Here is a 13,632-nt window from a genome sequence, read left to right as displayed (position 1 = left end):
GTGCTTAGAAGGGCTAGGGACAGTATTTCCCACCCCAAGTTTCATCACCCTTATCAAGAGGCCGAGGGTGTCCACACATCCAGCGAATACCATACCGCTGCCCGCCGGGAACGACCTGAGACTGCGGAACCAAGTCCAGCTCGTCCTGGTGGGCTTTCTGATTGGCTGCGGGGCTCTCCAGCCATTTTCCTTCCCTGGCCTCTGACTTTAATCCCCTTCGGAAAAATCCGTTTGCTTGCGGATGGCTTCCAGTACCAGCTACACTCCGCAGTCCTGCCTCTGCCTTTCCTTTCCACGTCCTAACCTCAGCTCCCTCCCCACTCCAAGAAAAATCTCTGTGAAAGTCACTTATTTTCAGGTGCTAACACCGTCTTACAATATTTTCGTTCCCTTTTGGACGTAGAGAATCATTCCTCTTCTCTACTTCCCAGGTATCATCTATTAACAAAGACTGCCCCTTCCTCTCCTTGATGCTACCACGTTAAGATCTTTCCAGGCTTTGCCACAAATCATTTCTCCGGTGATGCCTAAAAAATAAAACTCCCTGTATGCCCGTGGCTGATTTTTTAAAAATTAATATGGAGTCTGCTATAGTACCTGTTTTCAGGAAGAAAATGAAAAATAAGGCAGAAGAAACTTGCCAAGACCGAGGTTACACTACTTATGGGAAATATCTTTCAACAATGTTGCTGCTGAAATTAGTGTAACTAGGTAGTTAAATTTTTTTGTGCTTACACGATTAAACAAGGTTAAACATGACAAAAAATGGGGGGGGGATGATTTACTGCATTACGGGACAAATCACTATGAAGTACCCAATGACAAACACTCGCATTGTAATATGGGGGTGGAGGCGGATCTTTCAGAATAAAACACGGAGTTGGACTCCTGAAATGTGTTGGCCAGGAGCTGCTTCCGAAGCTAGCGATCAAAACCCTGGTAACGAGTAACCGTGAGCGCCCCTTAAGCTCGAATCGGGTCTTTCTGGGTGTTTGCACATTTAAATAAATCTAACGATCTCCCCACCGCTCTGCAAACACTGAGGTTCCCCGCCCCCCCTCGCCCGGACTCCTCTCCCTCCCTCGCGTCTCGGCAACCCCTCCTGATTCTTTAGCCCGCCCCAGTTTTCCTCCCCAGAGTGACTCCACTGCCCTGATCCCTGTGGCCCTCCTGGACCGTGCGGGAGGTCCTCCGCCACAGCCGCCTGTACACACCCCTTCGCCTTGTCACCTTCCCTTCGCTCCTCCCGTCTCAGTCAAGCTATCCTCCTTGGTTTCTGGCACGACCTGTTCATGTTTTCATCCCGGATCACACCTACACACCCAGAAGAAGTGGGGGGGAGGGGTTAGCCGGGGAGGCCGCACGGGGAAAGGGGAAAGGATCTTGCCGGGAGAGCCCGGGACCAGCATGGCGCTGACCCTTGGACACCGCGGGCCCAGCCGAGGCCTGAAAGCCCAACGCTTCGCTGGGGCGAGGGGCTGGACGCTCGGGCGTGCAGGGAGCTGGTCGCGGCCGCCTTGCGTATGGAATCCCGTCTTCCTCCGCTCCCGGAAGAGTGCGAAGCCTGCGCCTGCAGCCAACACAGGTCTTTATTCTAAAATTATGAAGGTCCCCCCAAAGCGGCTGGGGACGCCGCGGAGCCGCCTCCCGACCCGAATCATCTGAAAATCCCCCGAGCTGGGCTCGGGGTTAAGTACTGGTTCCGAACTCCCGGCGCCAGCCTTGGCTGGTTGCGGTCTCGGGCTGCGGCCTCATTAGTACGCGCCTACAAGGGAAAAATAAGACTTACCGGCAGGTTAATAAGCAGCCGGGCCGGGCGCAGGGTGACAGGGGCCTCCGTCGCCCTTTCCTGTACCCCGCCCTCACACACACACACACCCCCCCCCCCACCTTTTAAGGAACTTTTTGCTTTCACCGAGCATCGCCTTCTCTTCTGTTCCCGGTTGAAAGCTCCGTCACACGGTTGGTTATGCCTGGGTTAATGTTTTATAAGGGACTGGCTGCCCTCGTCTACTTGCCGAGCTTTCCTGACCTAATATCAGGCCTGAGCTCTCCCGTCAGCCTGCCCAGGACACCTTTGAAGCCCTGCTCATGGGTTTCACCTCCCGAAAAGCCCGGAATGGGCCAGAGACCCCTCTCCCTGGACCCCCTCACCTTCTGCCTGCAGTGACGCGCTCCCGCACCCCATTTCAGTTGGCGAGGGGGGTAAGCTGAGATTTCATTTCTGCACTTGACCTACCGCAGAAAACTCGCAAATCCTTTGATTGTCTGTTTAAAATGAGGAGGAAACCAACTCCCTTTGCGGCAGGATTACAGTGGGAACAAGATCTAAAGATTCTCTTGTAATTCCGTGAGGCTGAGAGAACGGGGTTTTGCAAAGGAGAAAAGGAGCTCTGGGAGGGAGGCGATAACTAAATCGGGTTTTAGACGAAAGGATTTTCCCCAGCTAAAGTGGCCAAAGACAAAAGAAAACATAATCTATTTTGGAAGATTTCCAAGATATGCCACATTAACCTTAGCAGATAAATTTTGCTTCTCCCCGCCCCCCTCTTCCCTTAAAGTCTGGTTTATCATATTTACATAAGTAGTATCAGAACGGATGTATCTATCATGGATCTAAAGGGCTAGCTCACATTTCACGTGAAACCCCGGGCGAAGTTTCACTGTTGCTTTACCCTCAGTGCTCGGTTGAGCCATTTCCATTTAAATACCCCCTGACCCAAGGATTACCTCAATGGACTGACTGCACGGGTTTTGTAATTTCCTGAAAATGAGATTTCGATTTATAAAACAAGAAACCAATTAGTAACCAAATGAGGCGAAGTAGATCCACTAAAATTGACCTAATCCCACAGGCACAATTTAGGCCCGTTCTTGGCGAATGAATGATGAGCCCCAGTCTAGCGTGAGCTCAAAGCATCATCCAGCTGTGTTATTGCAAGCAGCAAAAATAAATTGATCGAGCTTTTCCTTCGGAATGAATTTCATACCCTTGACAAAATGTAGATTACAGACCTGGCATCATCGCCTCCTTCACCCAGACAGCAAGAGGAGGAGGAGGAGGGCTTGTTCTACTGTTTTGTTTTTTGTTTTTCCTTTAATAAATAAACACTATACGTGAATAGAAAGGCTTCCTCCTTGCTGTCGTTCCTGGGAACCTTCTCTTGGATGGATCGCGATGTGCCCTTTAGCCAGTATGGGGTTGCTGGGGGAGCTGTCCCATGACCTGGCCACAACTTGGTGACTGAGACGCGCAAAGCCCTCCGAGACCGCGCTCCTAACTTCTGGTCCCGGGGGCGGGGGGAACTTGTCTCAGCCACCTGGTTTTTCCACAGGGCCTGCGCGTCCTCACTGAGAGCGCACTGTCCAAACCTCCCAGCCCACAAGCAAGCGGCCTTCGTGGTAGGGGTCCGGGAGCCTCGGCGGCTGGGCTCCTTGGGGAAGGTCGGGCGCGCTTAGCCGAGGCCGAGCGCCTGGAGCGGTCCCTGGGCAGGAGGCCGCTTCGCGCACCGAGGCGCACCCACCCCTACCTCGGACGCCCGGCGCGGCCTTCTGGGCCACCTGGCGGGTGTGGCCGACCTTCCGAGGGCGTCGGTGGCCGCGCGGGGCGGGGCTTTATTCCGTGCAGCGGCCTGGCCCCCACCACGCGTGTGTACCCTGCCCTCCCCTGCCTGCCTCTGAGACCCCCAGCCGCGCCGGGGGGGCGGCGCGGGATCCGCTGAAGTTAGTATGAATTTGGGGTGGAGACCGACGGTCGCAGCGCTGACTCTCTCTCTCTGCGCCCTCGTCGTGCTCCGGCCCCGAAGCTAGGGCTTCCCGGGCGGGGCCTAGCCCCGAGAGAACACGAAATGCAGGAACGAGGGACAGGCAAGGTTCGGCCAGGTCCCAACTAACCCGTGGGACGAACACGCCTGAGGGGTTGACGGTAGTGCTGCGAGGCGGCTGAGAGCGTCCGGCGGTGTCTACTCAAGACTCCGGGCCTTCGAGGGTAGCCTGGCGGGGCGTCCGAAGGCCGGCGCGGGCGAGGCGGACGGGTCTGCCCCGCGGCGTGGGCCTATCCCGCTTTTGTTCCACTCGGCGGTCGGGACTCGACAGACGCACGGCGGCCCCTCGGGCGGGATCTTGGCTTAAGTTTTAGACGACGACCGGGCCTCGGGGCAGTGGCCCGCGCAGCACGAGGGACGGCGGGCGCACGGGCGCAGAAGCCCTCGAGCCCGGGGAGGGCAGAGACCTGGGCGCGCGCGGGGAATGACGAGACACCGTGAGGAGGCCGCGAGCAGGCTCACCCTCGGCTGCGGCCACGCGGGGGAAGGCGGGCGGGTCGCGGGCCACCACCGCGGGGAGAGAATGGGCCGCACGGCGCCGACCTGGCCGGCCGGCCGCGGCGGGCCCTGCGGGAGGCGCGGCGGGGGCTTCGACGAGGTCGCTGTCCCTGGGCTGGTCCGAGCCACCGAGGCCGAGGGACTCCGCGCAGGAGCCGCCTGCCCGAGGGCGCTACCCTGGGAAGAAGCTTTGCTCCTCAATTCTCAGACACTGTTTTAGTGTTTTCTGATTCGCAGGCCCACCGCGAAATAATTGAGGATTCCCCGTCCGCACGAAAAATTTAAAATTCGTGGATCAGAGACTGGCACTGGGTGAACAGCTAAAATCATAAGGTTTTAGTTGGGTCTGAACCTCATTCTCTTGAGAAATACCTGAGCCGACAGATAGAGAAATGAGGCGAGAATCCATAGGTTCGAATTCTGTGTCCACGTTTGTATCTGCAAAAGCTGGAAGCTGCCAAGATTTCCCGAGGATTGAAAAATAACTCCCCTAGAAATCGGATTTGTCCTCTGGAAATTTAACCTGATTTTAGCTTCAGACGGGTGATTGTACCCTGCCATATCTTATCATACCCTGTTTTTGTAGTTTCGTTGCTGTTGTTGTTGTTATTGGTTTTATTAGTGATCAGTCCCTTTTCAAAAAAAAGTACTTTTTTCATTGATCTGATCTATAATTTCTAGCCCATAAATCTGCCTTGCAAATACTCTGCACGGAGTTTAGTTCTGCACTCTACATTTTAAGTCAACATCAAAACTGGAATTAAAGAGAGAAAACCAGCGTGGAGCGTAAACTGTGCTTGAAGGCGTTTAAATGAGAAAAACTTCTGTAAGAAAATAAACATGGAAACCTAATGCTCAATCATTTCCCCAAGCAGCAAGAAAAACAGCTTTAAATCACCCATCCACGTGGGAAATGGGACCTCTTTTTCTCTTTCAGTTCTTGGCCTCAAAAAAATATAAGGCGATTAAGGATTTCAGTCTTGAGGTGACTATTACAGAAAGTGTCTGTGGAGGTTTGTTTAACCATCCTTGTCCTTCCAGCCTTTGTAGAAACTCTCTTTCCTACACAGCTACTAATTTCAACTCTGTCATTATTTTAATCTTCCCAAGACACCTTGACAATGAAATAGTAGTGATGTTACCAAGATTCTGAATGGCCATAGATTTGAAAACATCTGATCGTTTCAAAGGTTATTCTGCAAGCCACTATGCCCCCAGTCAAAACTATATTATATCTAAACAACAAATATATATTTTTAGTTGAATTTATCCTTTTTTGCACACAAATAAAGTCACATCATCTCTTTTTTTATCCTGCCTTTTTGGTTTTGATAACACCAAAGACATACATATCTAGATGTGCCAATGTTTTCCTTGCAAGGCTGTTTTAGAATAGAATATGTTACCACTTGGGAGATATGCAGTTCTAATGATTTCTAATGACAGTAATTGTACCAGAGTTTTTGTTTTTGTTTTTACTATGAAATCTCCAATCTAATGCTTTATTCTTAATTATTCCGAGCACCCATAGCCCATTCATCTGTTCCCTCTCTCTCTCTCTCTCTCATTTTTCCCTCAACAGCTCAATTTTATCTACTCAGATAAATAAAAGCTGAAGTTTGCTCCCAGACAAGGAATCTGCTATCTTGGGGAGGGGGGAAAACTGTATTCAGCAAATGAGGGGGGAGAGAATTAAGGATTTTTAAATTTTTTCACATATAAATATGGAAAGATTTCTGTTTTAAGTCTTTTAGAATTACAGGGTTTTAAAAATAAAATGTAATATGAGCAAAAACAGTGGAGTTTTACAGTCATTTTTATGCCTATAACTAAGATGTCACCAGATTTAGAAGTATTTTAGATTATATACCTTGCATAGTCCATGTTACATGTGATAGCAGGCTTACCATGATGAAATAGCTACTTTCATCCCACCCTTAAAATTTTACTGAAGACCTACTATGTGCTAAGATGGTATTAAGACAGATATGAAAATGAACTTCATTTCAAACAACTTCTTTCCCATTTCTCAGCACTAAAAAAGTTTACCCCCATATAAAGTGCTCAGTTTCCCCCACTGCCATGGACCCACTCTTGTCCCCCCTTCTGCTGGCAGTCAACAGCTGAACCCAGATTTCACACCCTCTGCAGGTTGTGCTTGGTTCTGCGGGCTTGTGATTATTTCACTCCTTTTGCAAGCTGTTGGTTTTACTGTTTGTTGCTGTCCTTTAATATTTTAAAGGGCTGTGTCTGGGGTTTTGGACTTTTGAAGCTAATCTGTCCTCAAAATTAAAACCTCATCCCTAGGAACCAGCTGTCCGGATGACCCTGTCTAACTCACCCGGTGGAGTCTACGGGTGAGTTATGAGCTCAACAGTAGCTGGGGAAATAAATGATGTGCCCAGAGTTCACACATCGTCCATCCCCTCCTCCCCATAAACCCACACGCATCCACAGAAGAAGGGAGAGGAAGGAGGGGCCCCGGGCCCAGAGCTCCGAAAGAAGGTGAGTGGGGCTGCAGAAAGCACAGTCGCCTTTAAAGTAGCCACAGGGGACCGGCCTGGCCACCAAGGGGACTCCAGCCGGAGTCTTCACCGGCGCTTTTTTTAAAAATAACGAGAAGTTGGCTAAGAGAGTTTACTTTTCCTATTTATTTATCACGCAATTTATAATTTGTGGGGTTAGCACTTAATTAAACAAGAAATCTTGCTCTCTTTAAAACAAAACCAAAACAACAAGAAGCAGCCCTATTCCCTCTGGCCGCGCCTGCCCGGGGTCTGCACGACACAAACGAGCCCCTGGCCTGGCGACTCCCCGGGCGCTCTGTCCCTCTCTGCGCCCGCCGGGCAAGCCGACCCTCTATTCTCTTCCTCCGCGATTACTCGCAGCCTCACAAGCAGCACCATATGCTTCTTCTGATCAAACAGCGAGCGACATCGGCACCGATAATTGACGAGACCCGTTAGAAATCACGCAGAAAGGGAGCCCACTGAGACCGCAGGGGCTGACAAATCACTGCTAATAATCCTGTTAGGAACAGAGCGGCCAGCGGAGTTCGCAATAGCTTTATTTTTATAAAGTAGGCGCTGACAGTATAAAGACAACGAGATCTCTTTTTTAAACAGAAGGCAATGTAGCATAATAGTAATTTTCCCACCAGCAATTCTCAGCACAGTTTGAATGGGAAATACGGTTTTTAATATATGTTCCCCCTCCTTTTTTTCTTTCTCTTTTTTAAAACTTTTCAGGTATGTTAAGTTTTGATTCCTCTCTTCCTGTGGTTTCAAGGCTCAGATGAGATTGTTCAAGGAACTGCTTTAAGACAAAATGACCATACTACTATTTATAGTTTTGGGGTAAAACCAAGCTATAATTTGAAAGTTTTCCTTTAGTGCCCCTGACTAATTTGGGGGCATGTTTTGCAAGATTTTGATTCAGATAATAACTTTTAGTCAAGATGAAGCAAAGTGAAACTCAAAGCCCAATAATGATGATTCCCCCCCCCCATTTCCTTCAAAGAAAACAACAAACTCCAAACATCCAAAATCAACAATAACATAAACCTCTCTTTGTCACATAAGAGTTTCCGGTTTGTAAGTACACAGGGTTCCTTCTCTTGAATTTTTGTTTGTTTAGTATTCTCTACATTTCCAAATCCTCCTCTCCCAGCAAAGACATATCTAAAATATTTTTAAAAATCTGTTAATGTGTTATTTGAATGTGGGTAAAGGAAAGGATGGGGAAATAGAAGAGAAATATACTTCCACTAGGGAGTATAAATGGTTTTATACAGGACAGTGTTCTATCAAGGCTACTCTGTCCTCACACAATGAATCTTGATCATCTAAATACACATTTTAAACCATGTCAAAAGCTCAGCTATTCTAACTTCTAGGCCTTATGAGACAATTTTCCCAGGGATCCATTTGCCAACCTACCACCTAGAAGATACTTTCTAAGCGGACTAGCGATCTTAATTCAATCTTATATCTTAGAGAAAATATCAAGCCCAGAGTTGCAAATCACCAAGTCCCAGAGTTAGTTTCAGAATCTGTGAACATCTCAACAACTCAGAATAAATTTGCTAGAAGCAGTCAAGAGACTGGGTAAATTCAGGACATATTTGTTCATGAATATGTCTGCTCCTCATCTGCAGGATTACTGACATAGAGAAGTTATTATCTGCCTTAGCTAGCTCCATGTACATGGGTCTATCTAGACATAACAAAATTACAGGAAGTTAGAGATGTTCCTGCTCTCTGCTAGATACAATTCTAACAAGAGGAATAAAAAAAGAAAGTCATGTTTGGATTAGTAGTACTTTCAACTGAGCTCAGTATCTAAGTGTTGACAAAAGCACTGTTGAGGTGCTTCCCAATCAAACATATCTGATGGACTGAAGAGAAAGTATTAATGGGGAAGTAGAAAGAGCCACGGAAAGGCAACAGAAATTCTAAATGCAGAGAGGTCCTTAGTTAAGCAGCCATGCTAAACTTCCCTTTGCAGAGAGTGTGTGTGTAAGTATGAATGTACTTCTCTGCCCAGTGGCGTAGGCTCATTCACTGGCAGATCCCGTGCCCCTTCTGCCTTTGAAATTCCATCTGGGCAAAGTCACTTACCTTCTGGGAACACTACTCTCATCTTGAGATAGCTGGTGGTGAGCCTGATTATGGATGCTTTGTCCAGCTGCGAGGTGATAGCCGAGGGCAAAGGCAGTAATTTAGCCAGTTCATAAAATTCACTGTTTTCCTTCTCCCTCCTAGTCCGGGCAGCATTTTTGGACTTCTCTTTCATCGTGTCTCGTTCCCCCTTTCTTCTTATAACATAAGTTCCACAGATTCATCCAAAACCAAAAATAAACTTTCAATTAGAGATCATATTTGGCAAAAATATAAAGCATACTTTGAATGACGAGCCTGAAGTCTTTGCTTCAGTGTTTTGATGGCAGTAAAAGACCAACGCGGCGAACAGAAAATTTTTTCTTTAAAAATATGGGATGCGAGTAGAGGAAAGTTGCTGATCCACCGCAGGCGATCTGGGCAATCCTAGGCGTCGCTGGGTATCAAGTGCCGGCGGGCCCTCCGAGGAGCTAGCCTTTCCTTCGGTTCCGCGCTGCGAACCCCGGTTCTCGGGAAATCGACATAATAATCCCCGACGTTTGCTTTCAGTCCCGCGGCCCTTGGGGTGGCTCCGAGCCGCTTTGGGAAGAACAGGAATGCCGGGCAACTCTTTCAGGCCACTGTGAAGACAACAGCATCAGAGCGTAAGAGGTCTGCGGCTCCACAATCACTCGCGCGCTCGCCCCAATTCTGAAAAATGGCCGGGAAGGGCCTCAGCGCGCCTCAGCTTTCCTCGCCGGGCTCAGTGTTTTGGTTGGTTGGTTGGTTGGTTGGTTGGTTAAGATTTGGAGAAATCAGCAGCGAGACTGAGTCCCCTGCAAATAACGCTCCCATTCTCTCACCCCCGTCAGACACATTCTCCAGCCCCCTGGGAAGTTGCCCAAACAACGAAAGGCAGATTTTGCAAGACCCTTAGGAGCCCCTCAGCCGCCGGTCCCCGCGCCCCCGCCCAGGCCAGGCGCAAGTCCCAGGAAGGCAGGTTTCCGCAAATCAGAATTCCTCCACAGCGCTCGGGCACCTTTCCGTCCCCCCACTTTGGCAGGTCCGCAACTTGGCTCTCTAACTTGGGTCTCAAGTCTCGGGGATTCCTCAAAATGTAGCACTTACACATCAAGTCCCTCAGGACTGCCGAGGAGGCGACCCAGCGCTCTCCCTGCCCAGCAGGGGCGGCAACACGCCGGGCACGGCTGCGCCAGGTTAACAGGTGGCACATTCGCGACAGCCCCTCGCAGGCACCGGGGGGCGGGAGGCGCCCGGCCTCTCCCCCTCCGCCGTAGAGCTGCGGGCGCCGATGGGCGGGCGCAGGGCGTGTTCCGCTTCACCTACCTTCAGTCCCCGCTGGCAGCAAAGCGTGCGGAGGCGCCCACCTCTTAATTGTACTCATGCCTACCGTCCAACTAAGCCTCTCCGCGGGCCTCTCTGCTTCCCACCCGCAGAGAGGAGCAGAGCGTGCCCTGGCTCTCTCTTCTTTTCTTGGTCATGAATTGGGGGAGGGGTGCGTGGCAGAAGGAGGGGGATGCGGGCTTTGGGACGGGTGAGGTGGTTTTAGAATCCTCCTCCTCGGTAGTTGCTACGAAGCCAGTATTATTCCTGACTGGAAGCCGAAAACGCCCCCCTAACTTCTTAATGGCTTACGGGGTTTAGCTTCAACTTCACTCCCGGGTTCCCTCTCTCCCGCCCTCCCCTAATGCCACTCACAAACCTCCTCGCTTCCGATTGGCCCGGCGCGTCCCGGGCCGCGGCGCTCATTGGCCGACCGAGCTGAATGACGCGTGCACGCCCCGCGCCTCCCCCCGGCGCGCACCCCGGCTCCCGGCTCGCTGCCTTGCTACCCGCGCGGCCGCAGCGCTCCTCACGAGCCGGGGGCACCGGTGTCTGCGCTGCCCGGCTAGCAGCTCCTGCTTTCGGCCTCCCGGGCCTTGAGGGCGACGTGCAGGACCCGCGCTCCCCGCGACCCCGGGGGTTGAGTGTCTGTGCACTCAGCCCCGAGCGCCGGCCCCGCAGCGCTAGGGGCGCCCCAAAGCGGTGGGCAGCGGCCCCTGGCCGCAAAGGTCGGGCCCGGGGGCTGGGTCGCCCGGCAGGCGAGGCAGGAGTAGCCCAGGCTGCGGGCGATGTTCGCCCAAAGGCCGACCGGGAGGCCGCTCCCTTCCCGCGGGCAAGTCGCGGGGCCCACACAGCGTGCACGGGGCCGGTGGGTTATATTTTCTTTTTCGCATTTCTCTGAAACCACGGCGACACCGAATTCATCGCCAGAGAGGATAAATACACCCGTCTTTAAATTAATCCCAAAGAGGAGCGTCTTTTTCGAAATGGGTCGAATCTAGGGGCTGATTTGTTCACGGTAGAAAGCTCAGTCATGGAGTTTTCTATGGGGAGCAGACAGGGGACACTAGGGGAAAAGAGGTTACATTTCAGGCCAAAATAGAGTTAGAGTCGTTGATATAAAGTATCTCACAATAATCCGTTATCTTAAACGTGAGCGAAGAGTTTTTGTTGGGTTTTGTTTCAGGAAACAAAAGTCCAACATGAATATTCCTTACAGAAGGGATACAGTCTGCACGAATTAATCTACAGCATTTACGATCCCTTACAGGAGCCGTTTAAACAAACGCTTGTAAGTACTATTGCTGACAAGTTATATTTAAGAGAACCTCTCATTTGAATCGCCTTCCCTGTCATCTGAGGATAGAAAACAGATAGCGACGGGAAGAAGTTCACTCGTCCCGGAAGACAATTATTGCTGCTTGCGAATCACTCCCTACAGATGCGATTCCCTGCTCGGTTTTGGTGCTGCTGGTGACTACGATTCTGCTCTTGGAGGTCGACTCGGAGGCAGTTGTTTCATCAGCGGTAAAAGAGTGAGAACACCAGTCACGTTGCACTCGTCTTCTCGTTTGGTGGCGCTGACTGCCTCCAAGAAAACATATACTCTGAAGAGGGGTGTGTGCCATCTTGCTGATATTCGGAACAACTTTAAGAGTGTTTGTTCAAAAATACACACATCTGCCACCTCCTTGCCGCCCGATGGCAGTACGCTCGAAGAACGACAATGGGAGCGTCCTCGGGGTATTTACACATCTGGAAAACACCTGGCAGGAGGAGGTGGTGAACATTCTGGACAGAAAAAAAAACTTTTTTGAAAAAGAACTAAATATAGAGATGTGATAGGTGTTCCAAAACTGGAATCCAGCAAATGGGCTCTAATCTAGAAGGAGGAGTCATTTCCCCAGAGGCCGTAGCCACTTAGAGACCTGGCTCTGGGCGGTTCCACCACCAAGTAACTCACCCTTAACAAGAGATGAGTAGGAATAGAGAGGGAGATGTACTGTGGCTCCCTTATACACAAGATTGCAGAAAGACCAGATAAGATAAAGTTGACCCCTACAAGAAAAGAGTGGGGTCGGTTGTTTGGAAAGGTTGAAAGAACCTTCCTTGAGATCCTTCTTTCTCCCCACTTTCCCCGCCCCCAACCTGGACAGAACTTAGGGGTAATATGGAGCGGCCAGGCGAAGCAATGACACTTCATGGGTAAGAAGCAGTTTTCTATTCCGACTGTTCTAGAAAGGATGTCACTTAAGTCGGCGGTTACTGTAAACCCTATCTCTACTTCAAACAACGTGCAGGTGTGTTGGCACTTTGCTGCGGGCTGAAACCCTTGGCCGTCGCAGGGACTCTGGGGGATCAGGCAGTGCACGCCTCCCATTACAGGGTACCTTTTGCGCCGAAGAAATGTAGTATTTTGCCTTCAGCAGCAAGATGAGTATGGAAGTCTTCACACCAAAGACGACGTCCTGGGGTTGGGGGCCAGGAGGGCTGCTCCAGTGTCCCAGTGAAGCTCAGTAGTCGATGAACTGAGAATGTGTCCTTTAATAAACAAAGTGAATGCACGGCCAAGTGGTGACGGCCCCCTCACTAAGTCCTCCGCACACAACTGTCTGAGCCGCGTTTACCGAGAGAGTGAATTAGCATGGCGACGTAACACCTGTTTTTCTAATCTTTGAACCCCGGCTGGAGCGGGAACGCGGCTCCGGCACTCCCCCGCCCGGTGCCGGCCCCGGCCTCGCACCCTCCCGGCGACCCCGCCCGCGGCCCCGCGCGCACCACGCCTGCAGGGGCTGGACCCGGGACCTCGGGAGCCTCCCACGTGCTCCAAGAATCGCCTTTTGCCTCTAGCAGGAGAAATTTTAAACCAGTTTCTTGAGGCTTTATTAGGCTAATCCTTCCCACCTCTTTGCCAATGTAAGGGGAAAAGCCCCAGAAAGGAAAAAGACGGGCACACGCGACCCACCAACACCAAACAGGAACCCTAGGAGAAGCTAGGCCGTCGCCTCCTTGCGCGGGTGCCTCAAACTGCAGCCCTCTGGCGATCGGGCACTGTCTACGCGGTCCTAACGCGGGAAGAAACCGGAGCCGATCTATAAACAAACATCTTCCTTCCTCCGCCACACACCCCCTTCCCCAGGAGAGTAAACAGCCCAGAGAGGCCGCGACATCGCGCACTTGGGAGTCTCTTCCTCCTCCGAGACGACCCTGGGTGCTGCCCGCATGGATCCCGCCCTCCGCGGGCCTGGGCGCCAAGACGTGCAGAGGTCCAGGGCTCAAGCTCGCGGGGGGGGCAAGGCGTGCCCACCGTGGCGGAGCCGAGAACCTACACGCCTGTGCGTGCGGAGTCCCGCGCGCTGTGAGCGCCC

The 13,632-nt window shown here is 51.3% G+C and overlaps 1 protein-coding gene and 1 long non-coding RNA gene across 8 annotated transcripts in view; one reads left to right on the top strand and one right to left on the bottom strand.

Annotated features, from left to right (window-relative positions):
* The window catches only part of SIM1 (SIM bHLH transcription factor 1), a 95,462-nt gene that overhangs the window by 63,346 nt on the left and 18,484 nt on the right, over window positions 1-13,632 (bottom strand). Inside the window, exons 1-3 of one of the 7 annotated variants that reach the window (XM_082405228.1) lie at window positions 13,230-13,288; window positions 12,655-12,805; window positions 8,942-9,561 (exon numbers count right to left, since the gene is read on the bottom strand). In XM_082405228.1, coding sequence (XP_082261354.1) covers window positions 8,942-9,116 — 175 coding nt within the window. In that variant the 5' untranslated portion in view covers window positions 9,117-9,561; window positions 12,655-12,805; window positions 13,230-13,288. The other 6 variants (XM_082405229.1, XM_082405226.1, XM_082405227.1 and 3 more) reach the window with 6 other exon arrangements.
* Window positions 1,797-3,128, top strand: LOC309634840. Its single transcript, XR_014248464.1, has 2 exons — window positions 1,797-2,205; window positions 2,856-3,128. It is a non-coding gene; the product is annotated as an uncharacterized lncRNA (long non-coding RNA).

Source organism: Balaenoptera borealis (genome assembly GCF_965194805.1).
Source record: "Balaenoptera borealis genome assembly, chromosome: 9".
Lineage (NCBI taxonomy): Eukaryota > Metazoa > Chordata > Mammalia > Artiodactyla > Balaenopteridae > Balaenoptera > Balaenoptera borealis.
This window is presented reverse-complemented; position numbering and strand designations above follow the sequence as displayed.